The 21,221-nt window shown below is 39.4% G+C and overlaps 1 protein-coding gene across 14 annotated transcripts in view; it reads right to left on the bottom strand.

The window, feature by feature from the left end:
* Window positions 1–21,221, bottom strand: part of EML5 (EMAP like 5) — a 221,287-nt gene that overhangs the window by 161,491 nt on the left and 38,575 nt on the right. Inside the window, exon 2 of one of the 14 annotated variants that reach the window (XM_031667922.1) lies at window positions 1,577–1,696. The exons of the other annotated variants lie outside the window; for them this stretch is intronic. Coding sequence (XP_031523782.1) covers window positions 1,577–1,596 — 20 coding nt within the window. The 5' untranslated portion in view covers window positions 1,597–1,696. The remainder of the gene's footprint in view (window positions 1–1,576; window positions 1,697–21,221) is intronic. 14 annotated transcript variants of the gene reach the window in all.

Genomic DNA, 21,221 nt, shown 5'->3' with positions numbered 1-21,221 from the left:
TTAGAAGGGACAAGAATAGACACTCTGGTCTTTTTCCTGATTTTACAAGGAAAACATTCAGTCTCTCACTATTAGGCACAAACTTAGCTGTAGGTTTTTTACAGATGGTTTTACAGTCGGGTTAAAGAAGTGGCCTTCTAGTCCTAGTTTGCTAAGCATTTTTAAAAATACGAATAAGTATTAAATGCTGTCAAATACTTTTCCTGTATCTACTGAGATAGTACCTGGTTTTTCTTCTTTAGTGATTTATATAGTGAATTACACTGATTAATTTTCAAATGTTGAACCAGCCTTGTATTCCTGGAATGAACCCTACCTGGTCATGATATATTTATCCTACTGATGGATTTTACTTGCTTATTACCTTATTTTGTTGAGATTTTTACATCTATATTAATGAGGGACAGTTGTCTGTAGTTTCCTTTTCTTCAAATGTTTGTCTGGATTTTGTATTAGAGCAATGCCAGCCTCATAAACACAGCTGAGAAGTACTCCCTCCCCTTCTATTTTCTATGAGCAATTGTGTGGAATTGGAATCATTTCTTCTTGTGAGTTTGACAGCTTATATCTTTCAAGGGAATAGTTCATTTCATCTCAGTTGTCAAATTAAGTTGTTTATAGTAATCCCTTATTCTCCTTTTAAAATCTATAGGTCAGTAGTGATATCCTGATGATACTGGTAATTTTTGTCTTGTCTTTTTATTCTTGGTCAGCCTAGCTAGAAATTTATCAATTTGATCCTTTTCAAAGAACCAGCTTTAGGTTTGATTTTTCTCTATTGTTTCACTGTTTGCACTAATTTGTCTTCATTATTTCCTACTCTGTTTGCTTTTGAGTTTGCTCTTCCATTTCTATTTTCTTAAGTCAGACTCTTACATTATTGACCTGAGATTATTCTTCTTTTCAAATTTAATGCATTTAATGCTACAAATTTCCCTTGAAACACTGCTTTGGCTGAATTTCACAAATTTTGATATGTTGTATTTTCATTTTCTTCCAGGTCAAAATATTTTCTACTTTCCCTTCTGTTCTATGTTATTGATTTTTATTTTGATTCCATTATGGTCAGAGAACATACTCTATATGATTTCAATTCTTTTAAATTTGTTAAGGTTTGTTTTATAATATATAGCCTATTTTGGTAAATGTTTTAGAACTTGAAAAGGATGTGCATTCTGTCGTGACTAGCTCATGCTGTTTGCTATGCCATGAATAATAAAGTCCTCTGTCTCTAACCTAGGAATTTCATGTCTTTGCTGGCATCCAAAAAAACTGTAACATACTAGTTTGTAACAACAGTACTATATTAGCTTTCTATGCTAATGTGACAAATTACCATAAATTTAGCATCTTAAAGCAATACAAGCTTATTACCTCCCAGTTCTGCAGGGCAGAAATCTGGTTACAGTGTGACTCAGCTGAGTCCTGTGCATACAGTCTCACAAGGCCAAAAGTCAAGGTGTTAACACAATTAAATTACTTTCTAGAGTCTCTGGGGATGAGTCAGCTTCCAACTTCATTCAGAACATTAGCTGAATTCAACTCCCCTGCTGGCTGTCAAGAAGGAACTGCTCACCTCCTCAAGGCCAACTGCATGCCTCATCATGTTACCACCTCCATCTTCCAATCAGCAATGGCACATTGAGTTCTTCTCAAGCTTTGAATCTTTCTGACTTCTGCTGCATGTCTTCTCATTCTAGCTAAAGAAAATTATTTGCTTTTAAGGGTTCACATAATTAGACTGGGACTATCTAGATAATTCAAGATACTCTCAATATCTTAAGGTCCATCCCTACCTTAACTATATCTGCAAAGTCATGTGTGCTATGTTTAACATAAAAAATTCACAGGTTCCAGGATTTAGAGTATGGATATCTTTGGGGCCAGTCTGGCTACCATGCAGACTCAGAAATTGAGTCCACTGGAGAATTATTTATATTTTTATATTTTCAGTTCTAAGTATTCCATTTTTCTACAACTTCTATTTCTTTGCTGAGAACTTCCAACATTCTATTTGTTTTAAGAATAGTTACTTCATGGCATGCAGTTATAACAAATGCTTTACATTCTGTCATAAATTCAACACCTAGGTCATCCTGGGGCTGACAACTGTTGCCTTTTCTTGTATAAACTGTTGAGATTTTAGTAATTTTTATATGCTAATTTTGAGTTATATCCTGAGCATTTTGAATATTATATTATAAATTCTGGATCCTCTTAAAATCTTCCAGAGAATGCTGATATTTTTGTTTATTTCAGCAGGCAAGGAATCCAATTAGGTTCAAGGCACATATCCCAGCCCTCCTTCTGGGGTTCCAGTGTTAGTTCAGTTTTAAAGTCTCTGCAGTGCTACCACATGTACACAAACTGCAGGGGCAAATCTGAAACCTGGATGATTGTCGGTCAGTTCTCAAAGCCTCTGATACGCAGGCCGTTCCTGCATGTGCAACACAGAAGTGAGCCAACTATAGCCTTATGAAGATGCCCTTCTTGAGCTCCATACCCCTATAATTTCCCCCATAATCTCCAGCTCCCAGGGGTCCCTTTTCATTATACTGGAGCTAAGAGTCTAGGATGTTAACCTCTGCATACTATCATGTACTTCCCACAACTGGGCCTGCCTCTGGACAAAAAGCATTTTTCCTATTTTTAAATTGGTTATTTGTCATAATATTGTTACATTGTAAGAGTTCTTAATATATTCTTGGTACAGTTCTTTTCTCAAGTGTATTTTTTTTGCATATGTGTGTCTGCTTGTGGCCTGCCTTTTTAATTTTCTTAATGGTATATTTAAAAGAGCAAAATATTTTAATTTATTTAAGAAGTGTTTTATTTTGGACTAATTTGAGACTTATAAAAATGTTACAGAATAGTACAGTTTTCTTATATCTGTCATCAGACTTCATTATAATACAAACATTTTACATAACCATATTATAGTAATCGGGAAGAAGAAGGAAATTAACATGAGTACAATATCATTAGCTAAACTAAAAACCTTATTCAAAATTCACCATTTTTTCCACTAATGTCTCTTTTCTGTTCCAAGATCCTATCCAGCATCCCATGCTGCATTTTAACTGCTATTCCTCCTTAGCAACTTCCAGTCTCTATAATACTTTCTTAGACTTTCCTTTCCTTTCATAACCTGGAAACTTTTGAAGAGTACTAACCAGTTATTTTAGAGAATGTCTCCAAATTTGGATCTGTCATGGTTTCTCATGATTAAAGTGGGATTATGCATTTTGGGCAAAAATACCACAAAAATTACATTCGTTCTTCTTTGCATATCATATCAGAAGGTTTAGGGTGTCAACATGTATTATTACTGATGATGTTTACCTCGATCTCTTGGTTAAATAGAACATGACACTGTAAAGATACTACAAAGTTTTTCTTTGTAGTCACTAAGTATGCTAGGGGAGATAGTGTGAGACTATGCAAATGCTATTTCTCTCCTCAAACTTTCATCCACTAATTTTAGCATCTATTGGCAGATTCTGTCAGTAACGTTTACTACTACAATATTTCCGTAATGTGATTGTCTTTTTTTTTTTTTTTTTTTTTTGAGACAGAGTTTCACTCTGTCACCCAGGCTGGAGTGCAATGGCGTGATCTCAGCTCACTGCAACCTCCACTGGCTGGGTTCAAGTGATTCTCCTGCCTCAGTCTCCCAAGTAGCTGACATTACAGGTGCCCACCTCCAGGCCTGGCTAATTTTTTGCATTTTTAGTAGATACGGGGTTTCACCATGTTGGTCAGGCTAGTCTCGAACTCCTGATCTCAGGTGACCCACCCGCCTGGGCCTCCCAAAGTGCTGGGATTACAGGTGTGAGACATCACGCCTGGCCCATAATGTGATTCTTTTTTTTCCCTCTTTTCTCCAACATTTATTAATTAGAATTCTACTACAAGGAAGTTATCTTTTCTCTCCTATTTATTTATTTAACCCATCTATTTATATCAGCTTGAACTCATGAATATTTTACTTCAAAAGTTAGCAAACTTTTTCTGGAAAGGGCTAGACAGTAAACATTTTATGCTCTGTGGGCCAGTTTCTGTTACAAGTACTCAACTGAGCTATCATAACACTAAATCAGCCATAGATAATACGTAAACCATGCATTCCCATTGGGAGCAATATCATCTCTGAAGGGGCAAAAATTAGTTCTTAAATGCATAGAGGTCTGATTGCATAAAGCACAGAAATACATTCAATACAGGAACTGATATACAGCATATCTGTGCTATTAAAATTTTGTAGTGGGTGAGGGCATTGATATAGCTGAATCTGTGTCCCCAACCAAATCTCATGTTGAAATGTAATCCCCAGCGCTGGAGGTGGAGCCTGATAGGAGGTGACTGGATCATGGGGTAGTTTCTCATGAATGGTTTACACCATCCTCTCAGTGCTGTTCTCATGATACTGAGTTCTCATGAGATCTCCCCACCCCGCTTCCTTCTACTCTAGCCATGTGAAGTGCCTTGCCTCCCCTTTGCCTTCTGCCATTACTGGAAGCTTCCTGAGACCTCCCCAGAAGCAGAAACTGCTATGCTTCCTATACAGCCTACAGAACTGTGAGCCAGTTAAACCTCTTTTCTTTATAAATGGCCCAGTCTCAGGTATTTCTTTATAGCAGTATGAGACTGGACTAATACAGGTGTTTAGGGAAAGACAATCTCTAAAAGGGCTCCTTAGGGGGCAGTAATAAAAAAGCAGTTGTAAAATACTGAGGTAACAAATAGTCATATCTGCATTCCAATAAAACCTTATTTACAAAAATAGGTGGCAGGCCAGATTAGCCTATAGTCTGTTGTTTGATGAGCTCTGTTTTATTCTATGAGTTAAAATTCAATACTACCATTATTTATTTTGTAGCTCAAATTGTTCCATCTTTGGCCTTCAGAAGATCTTGAGGTCAGCTTCCATATTCTTTTAATAAGCCATCATCTCCTTTTGAGCGCTTACTTTCTTGTGCCACAAAATATTCCAATATTTTTTCTGCCCTAGCTCTATAATCAACTACTTCTCTAGGAAGCCCTAGTTCCTTTTATTGAACACTGGTGTTTATAGAACAAGATCTGGATGCTAGAAGTAATCATTGTTATTGGAAGACTAGTGCTTTTGGGCTGTCTCAGCAGACAGAACTAGTAAATATATTTATGTATACGAACCCATGCATACATTCTATAGTCTGTACACATAGATAAATTCTGTAAGTATTTAAAAATCATGAATTTGTATCAACACTTCAGATTCTAATCCAAAACCACAGGGTTCATTTAAGACTTCTCCCTTTATTTACAACTTCTTACTCCAAGAGTGAGAAAGTAGGCTCTCATAATCTAAGGTCTATTTACTTTAGTAGACACAAAGACAGTTCAGAATTGGTAGCCCTGTGGAGAACAATTTTACTAACTAGATTATAGCATTATGTGCAGCTTTTTTTTTTTTTTTGTCTTTATCCTTACAGTTAAGATACTGTGAAGACGCTGTTTTTCAGTCATTTAGGTTCATTGTTTGCGACAAAGCTCAGCAGCAGCGGAGAGGAAAGAGCGTTCGTGTAACAGCGGCTGAAATTTGATTCTTTTTCTCTTTTTACTTACAGTCATTTTGCAGTTTTGCTATTCTCTGTTTAAGTAATGCTGGGGCTATGGTTTGCTCAGAAAGTCTGAGGAAGAGACTTTGGGAGGTTACTACCTCCCTGCCTGCCATTGTCTTCAGTTATCCAGAGGTCTGATGTTAGTTTAATGAGGTTCAATTTATAATTTTACTTTTTATAATTCATGCTTTTTGTGTTCTATTTCCTATGCTTTTTCTAGAAATTTTATAGTTTTACCTCTCACATTTTAAATTTTATATATGGTGAGGTATATGCTGGGGTTCATTTTTTCCTCATAAGAGATATTCAGTTGTTTTTCACATCATTTGTTGACAAAAGATCATTCAGTACAGAGAAAAAATGCTGATGTAGGTTAAGGTGAGAATGTTTCTGAAACAGGGAAAAGAGAGCGGGATCTAGTACACAAGCAGTAGGATTAATATTGGATAGGAGCTGAATGTATTACTTTTGGACAGTTGGAATCTGAAGATTCTCTTCTGATTGGTCCAATTTTCTTAATGAGAATGAAAGCATGAGTGTTGTTCAGGTATCCTTCAGGTCAACTTAATATCTTAATATCTTATAGTTAAGTTTTATCCACATAATGCCTAGTATATTGCCGAACGTATAGTGAAACTCAACATTTATGGATTAATTTGGGAGACAAATGACAGATGTAATCATCTGAAGGTATATTCCCATTCTAAAACATTTAACAATCCATATTGTGACACTATCATCTGAAATATATGGAAAGAACAGATTTGTAAAAGTTCTTCTTCCTATTAATATTGCTGAGTAATGGAAATTAATTAGGTATAAGCACTGTCATCAAATCCCACAACTACATATTAAGTTGCTTTAAGTATTTAATCTCTAAATTTATCACAACTGTAAGGAAATAACATGTTAAACAAACAAAGTGAGCTATTATCTTCTTCATAAATCTCCCTTCTTATATGCAAATATATCAATGTTCCTTTACATTTATCTCACACCTCTCAAATGAGCACTGTACACTAGTAGACAACTTTATTAAACACTTAGCTGATAAATACGCATCCCTCTCTCAACCTCCGAACTTCCACATGAGCACAGTTCCCCACTATCAACTTCTGCCTGCAGCAGATAAGCCTGTCTTGTACTTAATGATTAATATAGATGAAATTAAAAGAGACACTTCATTCCCACGAAATTCACTAAACTAACTGTACTGGCAGGTTCTGACTTCTCTTTATGTCTATACTCCTTGAACTCCCTGCTTGTGTTCTAGGTCCCATTCTCCTTAGTTTCAAGTACTTTACTCCTAGAACTATGCTTTCTGGAATTATTGCTTCCTCACTACTGAGTCATTCCTATTACCATTCAATACCATTAAAAAACAACTCCCTTGACCAATTACCCATCATCCCGTTTCTGTGCTCCTCATGCAAAGCAAAACTTCTCAAAAGAGGTGTCTCATCTTTTTCACTCCCTTTATTGTGTCAACATACTTCAAGTAGGCTTTCATCTCTTCTCCTTCACTGAAACGGTTTTTTCCAGGTCATGTATGACATTGCCAAATCTAATGATAAACTGTATGTCCTTATTCCCCTCTACTTTTCAGTAGTATTTGACATAACTGACCACTCATGTTTTTGAAAGATTTTCCTCTCCAGGCTTCCCTGACTTCACAGTTTATCAGCCCTTCCTTTTCTGTCTCCACTGGTAGGCATTATCTCCTGCACCCCACCTCTGAATGTTAAAGTATGAGGGATTTGTCTTGGCTATCTTCCCTTCCTTTCCCAGGTGATTTCATCCAATCCCACAACTTTAAATGCATACAGACGGTGGGTGATAACTCCCAACCCTGTATCTCTAGGTCAGCACAATGGATACATTCCTATACATCCTAAAGAGAATCTGATTTCCTCCTTGCCTTAGTAAATGGTATCATCATCCATTCAATTGCTCAGACCAAGAAGCTAAATTTCATCCTCACTACTTATCTTTTCCTCACTCATCTCATGCATTCTATTAGCCTGTCCTACTGGCTCTATCATCACCGTCATTTCTGCTACAATCTTAATCTGAACCAGCATTCATCTTACATCACAACTACTTCAGTAGCCTTCTGGCTACCTACCATTATTCCTCTATTGCTTCCCTTTAGAGCTTTCTCAACATAGCCATAGTGATCTTTTTAAAATTACATAAATCTGATCTCATCATTTACCTCAGTAAAACCCAATAGCTTCCTACTGAATTAGAATGAACCTGAACTAAGATGGCACTTTCAAACCTTTGTAAGATACGCCCTCAGCCAGACGTGGTGGCTCACGCCCGTAACAGCACTTTGGGAGGCCGAGACCGGCAAATCACGAGGTCAGGAGTTCAAGACCAGAATAGCCAATGTGGTGAAACCCGTCTCTACTAAAGACACAAAAAATTAGCCGGGTGTGGTGGTGCGTGCCTGTAATCCCAGCTACTGGGGAGGCTGAGGCAAAAGAATCGCTTGAACCTGGGTGGCGGAGGTGGCAGTGATCCAAGATCGTGCCACTGCACTCCAGCCTGGGTGACAGGGCGAGACTCCATCTCAAAAAAAAAAAAAAAAAAAAAGATATGCACTCACTGACTTATCAAACCTTTGCTTCTACCATTTTTCCTCTTGTTTACTATACTCCAGCCACATTGGCCTTTCTGTCCCTTAAAATGGCCAAGTTCATTATGCTATCAAAGTCTCTGTCTGGACCTCCCAAATCTTTGCCGCATTCATATTATTCATGCTTTGGGGCAAATGTAACTTGCTCAGAGAAGCTTTCCCTACCTACCCCTAGTCATCCCAACATACTCTGTCCATTACTCTAAGTATTTCATGTTTCTCCTCATGCTTACTCCTTCAGAGGTATCTGCATTCCAGTGTTACAAGGCAGGCACTATGTTTCACTTGATCTTTTAACAATCCAATCTGCCTTTAAATTCAGCCAAACCCACTGCAGCTACTCCACGAGTCTGCTGAAATCATCACCTGAGGCACTGGGTACCAGTACACCTCACTTGATATCATCCAGAATGCACATAATTATGACCTTCCAGGTCCGCCGCGAGTGAGCATTTTTCTGGACTGATGATGCAGGATATCTGTCTTTCAGTGTTTTCAGCTCATGATGATACTGAGCAGATCCACCAACAGAAAACAAAAATTTTGCTTGGTAATAAATCTCCAAACAAGGAATATCCAGCGTGGGAGGGTCTTAGGCAAGAAGCACAAAGTATTTAAGGGGGTCCCAGTACTTACCCACATTGTTATATAATGCACAATAGTAAATGAATGGATTTGGCTAGGTCCTAAGTTTTTTTTCAGGTTGACTCCTACTAGCCCAGCAGCTGAACGTGGATTACTATTAAATCCAGAGCAGTGGTTTTCAACTCTGCCTGCATATTACAATCGTTTGAGAGGCCTAAAAATTAAAAACGGAAGCAAACAATAAACAATACCTGGACCCCAACCTAAACAAATTAAATCACAATTTCTTTGGGTAAGGCTTGGCCACTGGTGGTTTTATTTTGTTTGTTTTCTTTTAACTTTCTATTAAGCAGCCAGGGTTGAGAATCAGGAATCTGGAGCAGTGTTCTCAAACTTTAGACTATATTAACATCACCTGGAGGTGATAAAAACTTACTACTGGGGCCGGGCATGGTGGCTCATGCCTGTAATCCTAGCATTTTGGGAGGCCGAGGCGGGCAGATCACCAGAGGTTAGGAGTTCAAGACCAGCCTGGCCAATGTGATAAAACCCCATCTCTACTAAAAGTACAAAAATTAGCTGGGTGTGGTGGCGGGTGCCTGTAGTTCCAGCTACTTGAGATGCTGAGGCAAGATAATCGCTTGAACCCAGGAGGTGAAGGCTGCAGAGAGCCGAGATCGTGCCACTGCACTCCAGCCTGGGCGACGAGAGTGAGACTCTATCTCAAAAAAACAAAAAACAGAAAACAAAAACAAACAAACAAAAAAATACACAACTGATTACTCTAGGGCTCCACACCTAGAGTTTCTAATTTGGTAGATCTGGAGTGAGCCCAGAGAATTTGTGTTTTTTAATAACTTTCCAGATGATGCTAATGTTGCTAGTCTGAAGACCACACTTTTCAGAAGCAAGAATCTAGGGCTGCCAGCTATGTGTCATTTTTTAATAACCAAGTAAAGTAGAAACTGCTGGAACAAATCTGTTTTTAAGAAATGTTATGAATACATAATAGTTATACATTGGAACAAATCTTGAAAGAGGCTAGTTTTGTGTACCAAAAATGACATGACTCATTTTCTCATCTTCTTCCGGCTCTGCCTTTCCTGGGCATACACAGTCTTTTGGGGAGTCTTATGATTACAATATAATTATGGCAAAACTTCACTAAGGTGAAGCAGTCCTCATCTTATTTGACACAGCTGATTACTCCTTTCTGCCTGAAATACTCTCTTCACTTGACTTCCATGATCCTACACTCTTGGTTTTCCTCATGTTTCTCTGGCCACATTTTTGTCAGTTGTTCATTTCCCCTACATTAAAATGTTGGAGTGCCACAGGAATCTATTTTTTAGATCCTTTATCTAAACTCACTCCTTCAATGGTCTCATCTAGGTTCATGGCTTTCAATACTGTCTATATGCTGATAACATTAAAATCTATACCAGCTCAGATAGTTTCCCTGAATTATAGACATGTATGTTCAACTGCCTAATTTAAAACCCCACTTGATTGTTTATTAGATAATCTCAAACAGAACACTTCTAAAACAGAGTTGCTCGGTCAAAGTCACAAGGCCCCTGTTTCAGGCCCTAGCTACCAGACGACATTTTTATTCCCTGGGACAGAAGGGAACCTGCTGCCTTGAAGGGAAGGACCTACTCCTGGCAGCATTCACCATCTGCTAACTGAAGAGCCCTTGGGCCCTGAATAACCAGTAGAAATACCCGGGTACTATATCAAGGGTCTTGAGTGAGCCTCTGAGGTTTGCTGGCTTCAGGTAGGATACAGTACATTATCAGCTGTGGTGTCCATGGGGCGAAACTCTTTTTGCTTGAGAAAAGCAGAGAGAAAAGTAAAGATGACTTAGTCTTGTACCTTAGGTACCAGCATGGCCATAGGGGTAGGTAGATCACCAAGTGGGCTCTTGGGGTCCCCCATTCCAGAACCTGACTCTTGGATGGCATTTCTGGACCTGCCCTGGGGCAGAAGGGAGCCCACTGCCCTGAAAAGTGAGTCCCGGACTAGGCAACATTCACCACAAGCTGACTTATGAGTCCTTGAGCCTTAAGGGAACACTGGCAGTAGTCTGGTAGTACTCTCCATGGCCTGTGGTGGCTGTAGGGTGAGGCTCCTCTGTCTTTAGAGAGAAGAGTGGGAAGGACTGTGTCTTGTGGTTTGAATGCCAGCTCATCCACAGTACAATAGAACACCAGGTAGACTTCTAAGGTTTTTGACTCTAGTCCCTGACTCATGGATGGTACCTGTGGACCCACCCAAGCCTGGGGGAACTCACAGCGCTGAAAGGAAGCACACTGGCCTGGCTGGCTTTACCACCTGATTGTAGAACCCCAGGGCCTTGAGCAAACATAGGCAGTAACCAGGGACTGATTACAGCAAGCCTTGGGCAAGACACAGTGCTGTGCTGTCTTCAGGTCTGATCCAGCACCATCATAGTGATGGTGGCCACAAGGGTGATTATGTCATTCCACCCCCAGCTTTAAGTGGCTCAGAATATATACAGATAGAGAGAGAGAGAGAGAGAGACCATTTGTTTGGGAGAAAGTAAGAGAGAGAGACTCCATTTGTCTGGGAGAAAGTAAGAGAAATTAGTAAGAGTGTGCCTGCCTGGTAATCCAGAAAATTCTCTTGGATCTTGTCCAAGACCATCAAGGTGGCACCTCTATTAGTCTGCAAGAACTACAGCATTACTGGGCTTGGGGTGCCCCCGAAAGCAGATACAACTTAGATCACAACACCCAAGTTCTTTCGGATATCTTGGAAAGGCTTTCCCAAGAAGGACAGGTACAAACAAGCTCAGTGAAGACAACAATAAATACCTAACTCTTCAATGCCCAGACACCAAAGAACATCTAAGCATCAACACCATCCAAGAAAACACGACCTCACCAAAGAACTAAATAAGCTACCAGGGATCAATCCTGGAGAAACAGAGAGATGTGACCTTTCAGAAAGAGACTTCAAAATATAGCTGTGTTGAAGAAACTCAAAGAAATTGAAGATAACACAGAGAAGGAAATCAGAATTCTGTCAGATACATTTAACAAAGAGACTGAAATAATTTACAAGAACCAAACAGAAATCCTGGAGCTGAAAAAATACAATTGGCATACTGAAGAATGCATCCAAGTCTTTTAATGACAGAATTGATCAAGCAGAAGTATTAGTGAGCTTGAAGACAGGTTATTTTAGTTAGAGAAGACAAAAGAAAAAATAAAAAACAATGAAATGGGTTGGGCATGGTGGCTCACACCTGTAATCCCAGCACTTTGGGAGGTCGAGGCAGGTGAATTGCTTGAGCCCAGTAGTTCAAGACCAACATGTGCAACATGGCAAAACCCTGTCTGTACCAAAAAAAAAAAAAATTGACTGGGCATAGTGGAACATGACTGTAGTCCCAGCTACTCAGAAGGCTGAGGTGAGAGGCTCACTTGAGTCTGGGAGGCAGAGGTTGCAGTGAGCTGAGATTACACTACTGCACTCCAGCCTGGGTGACACAGCAAGACCCTGTCTCAAAAATTAACAAACAGAAACAACAACCAAAACAATGAAGCACCCCTACAGGATCTAGAAAATAGTCTCAAATGGGCAAATAAAAGAGTTACCAGCTTTAAAGAGGAGCTAGAGAAAGAGACAGGAGTAGAAAGTTTATTCAAAGTGATAACAACAGAAAAAGATATGCCCAAACCTAGAGAAAGATATCAGTATCCAAGTACATGAAGGATATAGAATGCCAAGCAGATTTAACCCAAATAAGACTACTTCAAGGCATTTAATAGTCAAACTCCCAAAGATCAAGGATAAAGAAAGGGTCCTAAAAGAAGCAAGAGAAAAGAAACAACACACAACAGAGCTCCAGTACATCTCGCAGCAGACTTTACAGTGGAAACCTTACAGGCCCAGAGAGAGTGGCATAATATATTTAAAGTTCTGAAGTAAAAAAAAGTTTACCCTAGAATAGTATATCCAGTGAAATTATCCCTCAACACGAAGGAGAAACAAAGACTTCCCCAGACAAACAAAAGCGGAGGGATTTCAACACCAGACCTGTCCTACAAGAAATGCTAAAAGAAGTACTTCAATCAGAAAGAAAAGGACATTAATGAGCAATAAGTAATCACAAGTGAGTTTTGAAGGTACAAAACTCACTGGTAATAGTAAGTACACAGAAAAACACAGAATATTATAACATTGCAACTGTAGTGTGTAAACTACTCTTATACTAACTAGAAAGACTAAATGAACCAATAAAAATAATAACTACAACAACTTTTTATGACATAGGCAGTACAATAAGATATAAATAGAAATAACAAAAAGTTAAAAAGCAGGAGGATAGGCCAGGCACAGTGGCCCATGCCTGTAATCCCAGCACTTTGGGAGCTGAGGCAGGCAGATTGCTTGAGCCCAGGAGTTCAAGACCAGCCTGGGAAACATGGCAAAATTCGTCTCTACAAAAAATAAAAAAATTAGCCGCACATGGTGGCACACACCTGTAGTCCCAGCTACTCAGGAGGCTGAGATGGGAGGGTCACTTGAGCCTGGGAAGTCAAGGCTGCAGTGAGCCACGACTGCACCACTGTACTCCTTCCTGGGCAAAAGAGTGAGATCCTGTCTCAAAAAATAAAACAAATTTTTAAAAATGAGGGGACCAAGTTAGGGCACAGAGTTTTAGTTTTCTCTTTGTTTGTTTATATGAACAGTGTTAAGTTGTTATCAGCTTAAAATAATGGATTATAAGATAGCATTTGCAAGTCTCATGGTAACCTCAAACCAAAAGACATAAAATGGATACACAAAAAATAAAAAGCAGAAAACTAAATCATATCACCAGAGAACATAACCTTGTCTAAAATAAGACCTGAAGGAAAGAAGGAATAAAAGACAATGAAACAACAAGAAAACAAGTAACAAAAGAGCAAGAGTAAGTTCTTACTTATCAATAACAATAAAGATTTGCTTAATATTGTATGGATTCCTGCATGTTTGGGGCTCTCTTCAGGTATACAAGAGTTGAAAACTTCAATTTGAGTGTACAACTTTTCTCAGAAGCCATTGTGGTTTGCCCAGTTAGGTATATATTATATCGACAATTCTGTTATTTTCTGTTTCTGGACATAGAACTGTGGAAGGATAAGAAGTGGTAAGTGGCCCGGTAAGGTAGCTCACGCCCGTAATCCCAGCACTTTGGAAGGCCGAAGTGGGCAGATCACGAGGTCAGGATATCCAGGCCATCCTGGCAAACATGGTGAAACCCTGTCCCTACTAAAATACAAAAAATTAGCCGGGCGATGTGGCGCGTGCCTGTAGTCCCAGCTACTCAGGAGGCTGAGGCAGGGGAATCACTTGAACCAGGGAAGCGGAGGTTGCAGTAAGCCGAGAACGTGCCACTGCACTCCAGCCTGGCGACAGAGCAAGACTCCATCTCAAAAACAAAACAAAACAAAACAACACAACAACAAAAAAAGTGGTAAGTTAAATATTTCAGGGATCAATAATGCAGTTTATCAAAGATATTTAGGTTTTCTCCATTTTAAGCATATAACATGATTTCATTTTTGGGCTTCTTTGTGGTTGGTTGAAACAATGTTATCAGTTTTTGGGGTTTCTTTCAAATGAGTTAGGAGCCTATGTGATGAATGTTACTTCCATGCTAAAGTATTTAGATTGTAAATTGGATATGTGAGAATATTTAGAGCTCTCTTTTCTTCTGGCACAAGCAACCGTCAATGCTCAAGGTAATCACTGCTCCATTAGTCTGTGTTCAAGACTAACCACAAAGAACAGAACCCTTAGGAAAACTAATTAATAACGGGTATGAAAAATATACCTTCATTATTAAGCGATCCAGGTTTTGGGGATATTTGTTACCATACCAAAATTTAGTCTATCTTGACTGATTAAAGCATTCTCCTAAGATCTTTTCTCCTGAAGCCATAAAGTAAAACTATGAGTATCATATCAGAAGTTTAAATATAGTACAGAAATATAGATTTACTCAACAGAAAGGAACTGAACCAGATCCTGCCTTCTGCCACTGATAAGTTATGTGACGTATGGCTAATTACTTAATGTCCAATAGTATCATCAGTTTATATAATAAAGGCTAACAAGTGATAATGGCACGTCTTTCCTTTTATTTACGTCATTCCCAAGAAAATGAGTTGGTTCTCTGTCATCTTTAGAAGGTGACCAATTACCTTGAACTTGAATTAGACTGCAATTCTTACCCTAATTAAAAAACTCAAATTGTCCCATGTAGAAGTCACTTCGTATTGGCTCCTTGGAACTTTGTGTGTCACCCTACTAGCCTTTTATATGTCCTGCACTCTCTGATGTCAAGATATTCTAGGCGCAAACCAGGAATCAGCTACTTCTCCAGGAATCCTTAGTTTTTATCTTGAAGAATGAATTTTAAGACCAGAGTCTGGGACTTGCTATCTATACTGGCTTTGTCACATTTTTTGTAAACTTTCAGTGGATAGAACTAGGTAAAAAAACATATTCATATATGATACATTGTGAGTTCATATGGACATTTCCAATTCAAATTCAGAACTACAAAATTTTTACTTCTATGTTACTGTGAGGAAATAATTCTCCATGGATGTCTCATGTTTCTGAAAAAAAAAAAAAAATTCTTTTTTTTGAGATGGAGTTTTGCTCTGTTGCCCAGGATGGAGTGCAATGGTGCAATCTTGGCTCACTCTGCAACCTCTACCTCCCAGGTTCAAGAGATTCTCCTGCCTCAGCATCCCAAGTAACTGTGATTACAAAAGCACACCACCACACCAGCTAATTTTTGCATTTTTAGTAGAGATGGGGTTTCACTATGTTGGTCAGCCTGGTCTTGAATTCCTGACCTTTAGTGATCCACCTGCCTCAGCCTTCCAAAGTGCTGGGATTACAGGCATAAGTCACCGCACCGAGCCCATGTTTCTTAAAATTTTGAATGCAAAGGTATTAACTTTGTTCTAGACTATTTTTTGAAGGATATTTGTACAGCAAACAGACTTGAAAAATAAAGATAATATCTCCCTCTGGACAAAGGGTAGATTTGTTTACTGTTCAGTATAAAAAACGTCTCTCTCTCCAGCGCAAAGGACACTGTATCACTCAGGGTTCTGCGGAGAAACAGAACTAATAGAATATATACAAAGGGATTTATTTCAAGGAATTGGCTCACGATTGTGGGGACTGACAGGTCTAAAATCCACAGGGCAGGGCGGCAGTTGATGTTGCAATCTTTTCTTTTTTTTCCTTTTGAGATGGAGTCTCTGTCACCCAGGTTGGAATGCAGAGGCATGATCTCGGCTCACTGCAACCTCCACCTTCCAGGTTCAGGTGATTCTCCTGCCTCAACCTCCCAAAGTGCTGGGATTACAGGCGTGAGCCACCGTGCCTGGCTGAGTGGGGCCCCTTATACAGAATAATCTCCTTTCCTGAAAGCCAACTGATAAGATGTTAATCATATCTATAAAATACCTTCACAGCTCACTTAATGTTTGATTAAATCATCTGGTACTATATAACCTAGTCAAGATGACACAGAAAACTAACTATCACAAGCAGGTTTGTTTGCAGCCTATTATAAAAGATTCAGTTTCCATAAACCCCAGGTTACTTAGCTGTGATGCAAACTCACAATTTAGGCTCCTGTATATCACCCTGTGGGTTTAGGTGGGCAAAGATTACAGACACAAACACAGTGCTCATGCTGTTTGCTATGCATATATGAAGTGATAAACCCTTTTGTTTCTGACCCAGAAGCTGATGTGTTCCGTCAGCATCCAAGAAATTGTGGTAGGTTCCTAGTAACTTTCCAGTAGGGTAAAACTGCAGTTAAGTTCACAGTTCTTGACAGTTACTCCTGATTTTTCTTCTTCCATCCTGAGAATTTTGGTTCTCAAATATAATAGATTAATAAATTAGAATGTCCCAAAATTACTGATTTGTTTTATCCCACCTTGCACACACCACAGACTCAGAATAACAATGCCAATGATACAACGGTGTCCTGAATTGGATCCTTCTGGTGGGTTCTTGGTCTCGCTGACTTCAAGAATAAAGCTGTGGACCCTTGCAGTGAGTGTTAAAGTTCTTAAAGACGGTGTGTTCGGAGTTTCTTCCTTCTGGTGGGTTCGCGTTCTCACTGACTTCAGGGATGAAGCTGCAGACCTTTGCAGTGAGTGTTACAGCTCTTAAAGCCAGCGCGTCTGGAGTTGTTCGTTCCTCCCGGTGGGTTCGTGGTCTCGCTGGCTTCAGGAGTGAAGCTGTAGACCTTCACAGGGAGTGTTACAGCTTATAAAGGCAGTGCAGACCCAAAGAGTGAACAGCAACAAGATTTATTGCGAAGAGCGAAAGAACAAACCTTCCACAGCGTGGAAGTGGACCGAAGCAGGTTGCCGCTGCTGGCTTGGGTGGCCAGCTTTTATTCCCTTATTTGGCCCCGCCCACGTCCTGCTGATTGGTCCATGCTACAGAGCACTGCTTGGTCCACTTGACAGAGTGCTGACTGGTCCATTTTTACGATGCTGATTGGTGCATTTACAAACCTTTAGCCAGACACAGAGCACTCATTGGTGTGTTCACAATCCTTTACTAGACAGAAAAGTTCTCCAAGTCCTCAGCTGACCCAGAAGCCCAGCTGGCTTCACCTCTCACTACCACTAATTATAATTACTAAAAATCGTCACTTATTTTGTATATCCTTATCCCCTTTCTGCATTTCTTATTGATATGGTTTGGCTGTGTCCCCACCCAAATCTCATCTTGAATTGTAGTTCTCATAATCTCCAGTCATGGGAGGGACCTGGTCGAGGTAACTGAATCATGGTGACGCGTACTCTCATGCCATTCTCATGATAGTGAGTTCCCATGAGATCTGATGATTTTATAAGGGGCTTTTCCCCGTCTTCACTCTGCACTTGTCCTTGCTGCTACCATGTGAAGAAGGACATGTTTCCTTCCCCTTCTGCCATGACTGTAAGTTTCCTGAGGCTTCTCCAGCCCTGCAGAACTGTGAGTCAATTAAACTTCTTTCCTATATAAATTACCCAGTCTTGCTTATGTTTTTATTAGCAGTGTGAGAACAAACTAATTCAGTTGTTTTAGTTTGTTAGATTGGTAAAGATACCCAAAAATGTGGAAGCAACTTTGTAACTGGGTAACTGGCAGAGGCTAGAACAGTTTGGAGGGCTCAGATGAAGATAGGAAAATGTGGGGAAGTTTGGAACTTCCTAAAGACTTGGAAGGCTCAGAAGACAGGAAGATGTGGGAAAGTCTGGAATTTCCTAGAGACTTGTTGAATGGCTTTGACTAAAATGCTGATAGTGATATGGACAAAAAGGTCCACCCTGAGGTGGTCTCAGATGGAGAAGAGGAACTTGTTGGCAACTGGAGTAAAGATCAATCTTACTATGCAAAGAGACTGGCAGCATTTTGCCCCACCCTAGAGATCTGTGGAACACTGAATTTAAGAGAGATGATTTAGGGTATCGGGTGGGATAAATTTTTAAGCAACAAAGCATTCAAGAGGAAGCAGAGCATAAAAGTTTGGAAAATTTTCAGCCTGATGATGCAGTAGAAAAGAAAAACCCATTTTCTGGGGAGAAATTCAAGCCTGCTGCAGAAATCTGCATAAGAATGAGGAGTCACAGGCTGCTCGCCAAGACAAAGAGTAAAATGTCTCCAGGGCATGTCAAAGACCTTTGCGGCAGCCCCTCCCATCACAAGCTCCGAGCCTCGGAGGAAAAACTGGTTTCTGGGGCCAGGTCCAAGGCACCTCTGCTATGTACAGCCTAGAGACTTGGTGCCCTATGTCCTCACCACTCCAGCTGTGACTAAAAGAGGCCAAGATACAGCTCAGGACATGACTTTGGAGGGTGCAAGCCCCAAGCTTTGGCAGCTTCCACATGATGTTGGTCCTGCAAGTGTGCAGAAGACAAGAACTGAGGTTTGGGAACCTCTGCCTAGATTTCAGAGAATGTATGAAAATGCCTGGATGAGGCACAGTGGCTCACACCTGTAATCCCAGCACTTTGGGAGGCCAAGATGGATGGATCACATGAGGTCAGGAGTTCAAGACCAGCCTGGCCAACATGATGAAACCCTGTCTCTACTAAAAATACAGAATTAGTCAGGTGTGGTGGCACACACCTGTAGTCCCAGCTACTCAGGAGGCTGAGACAGAAGAATCCCTTGAACCCAAGAGCTGGAGGTTGCAGTGAGCCAAGATTGCACCACTGCACTCCAGCCTGGGCAAGACAGAATGAGACTCCGTGGGAAAAAAAAAAAAGAAAGAAAGAGAAAGAAAGAAAAACAGAAAGACACCTGGATGTCCAGGCAGAGGTATGTTGCAGGGACGGAGTCCTCATGGAGAACCTCTGCTAGGGAAGTGCATAAAGGAAATGTGGGGTTGGACCCCCGACACAGCTCTACTAGGACACTGCGTAGTAGAGCTGTGAGAAGACGGCCACAGTCTGGAGGACAGTGTAAATGTAAAGGACTAAAATCTCCAATCAAAAGAGATAGAGTGGCTGAATGGATGAACAGATCAATGGAAGATCCATTGGAAAAGTTCAATGGAACAGATCAATGGATCTTCCATTGATCCAGGAAACACATTTCACCTATAAATACACACATGGACTGAAAATAAAAAGATGGAAAAAGATATTCCATGCCAATAGAAACCAAAAAGAGCAAGAGTAGCTATACTTAAGTATACCAGAAAAAATAGATTTCAAGACAAAAAACTATAAGAAGAGACAAAGTCACCATATAATGACAAAGGGGTCAATTCAGCAAGAAGATATAACAATTTTAAATATATACGTGCCCAACATTAGAGTACTCAGATATACAAAGCAAGTATTATCAAAGCTAGAGAAAGAGACAGGCCCAAGTATAATAGCTGGAGATTTCAACAACCCATTTTCAGCACTGGACACATCTTCCAGACCGAAAATCAACAAAGGACCATCTGACTTACTATGCACTATAACCCAAATGGATCTAATAGATATTTGCAGAATATTTCATCCAATGGTTACAGAATGCACATTCTTTTCCTCAGCACATGGATTATTCTCAAGGATAGACTGTATGTTGGGTCATAAGACAAGTCTTAAAATGTTGAAAAAAATTGAAATAATATCAAGCATCTTCTCTGACCACAATGGAATAAAACCAGAAATTAATAACAAGAGGAATTTTTGAAACTATACAAATACATATGTGGAAATTAAACAATATGCTCCTGAACGACCAGTGGGTCCATGAAGAAATTAAAAAGGAAACTGAAAAATTTCTTGAAACAAATGCAAGTGAAAACACAACATATCAAAACCTATAGGATACTGCAAAAGCAGTACTCAAAGGGAAGTTTAAAGTTATAAGTGCCTACATCAAAAAAGAGGAAAAACTTCAAATAAACAATCTAATGATGTATCTTAACGAACTAGAAAAGCAAGAGCAAACCAAACCCAAAATTAGTAGAAAGAAATAAGATCAGGGCAGAAATAAATGAAATTGAAATTTTAAAAAACTAAATTTCAATGAAACAAAAAGCTATTTTTCTAAAAAAAGTTAAACAAAATTGACAAACCTTTAGCCCAATTAAGAAAAAAAAAGAAGATACAAATAAAATTGGAAATGAAAAAGAAGACACTACAACTGATACTGCAGAAATTCAAAGGATCATTAGTGGCTACTATGACCAACTCTATGTCACTAAATTTGAAAATCTAGAAGAAATGAACAAATTCCTAGACACATACAACCTACCAAGATTGAAGCAGGAAGAAATCCAAAACCCGAACAGACCAATAACAAATAAAACAAATAACAAGATCGAAGCCATAATAAAAATTTCAAATCAAAGCTACAATGAGATATCATCTCACCCCAGTTAAAATGACTTATATCCAAAAGACAGGCAATAACAAATGCTGGCAAGGATGTAGAGAATGTAATTTTGTATAACCACTATGGAGAACAGTTTGGAGGTTCCTCAAAAAACTAAAAATAGTGCTACCATATGATCCAGCAATCCCACTGCAGGGCATATACCCAAAAGAAAGGAAATCAGGATATCAAGGAGATATCTGCACTCCAATGTTTGTTGCAGCACTGTTCACAATAGCTAAGATTTGGAAGCAACATAATAGTCTATCAACAGATGAATGGATAAAGAAAATGTGGTATATATACACAACGGAGTCTAGTCAGCCATAAAAAAATGAGATTCTATCATTTGCAAAATCATGGATGGGGCTGGAGATTGTTAAGTGAAATAAGCCAGGCAAAGAAAGAGAAACATCGCATGTTCCCACCTATTTATGGGATCTAAAAATCAAAACAAATGAACTAAT

Source organism: Papio anubis, chromosome 7 (assembly GCF_008728515.1).
Source record: "Papio anubis isolate 15944 chromosome 7, Panubis1.0, whole genome shotgun sequence".
NCBI classification, from domain to species: Eukaryota; Metazoa; Chordata; class Mammalia; order Primates; family Cercopithecidae; genus Papio; species Papio anubis.
The sequence above is the reverse complement of the archived record's forward strand: the minus strand, read 5'-3'. Positions and strand labels throughout refer to the sequence as shown.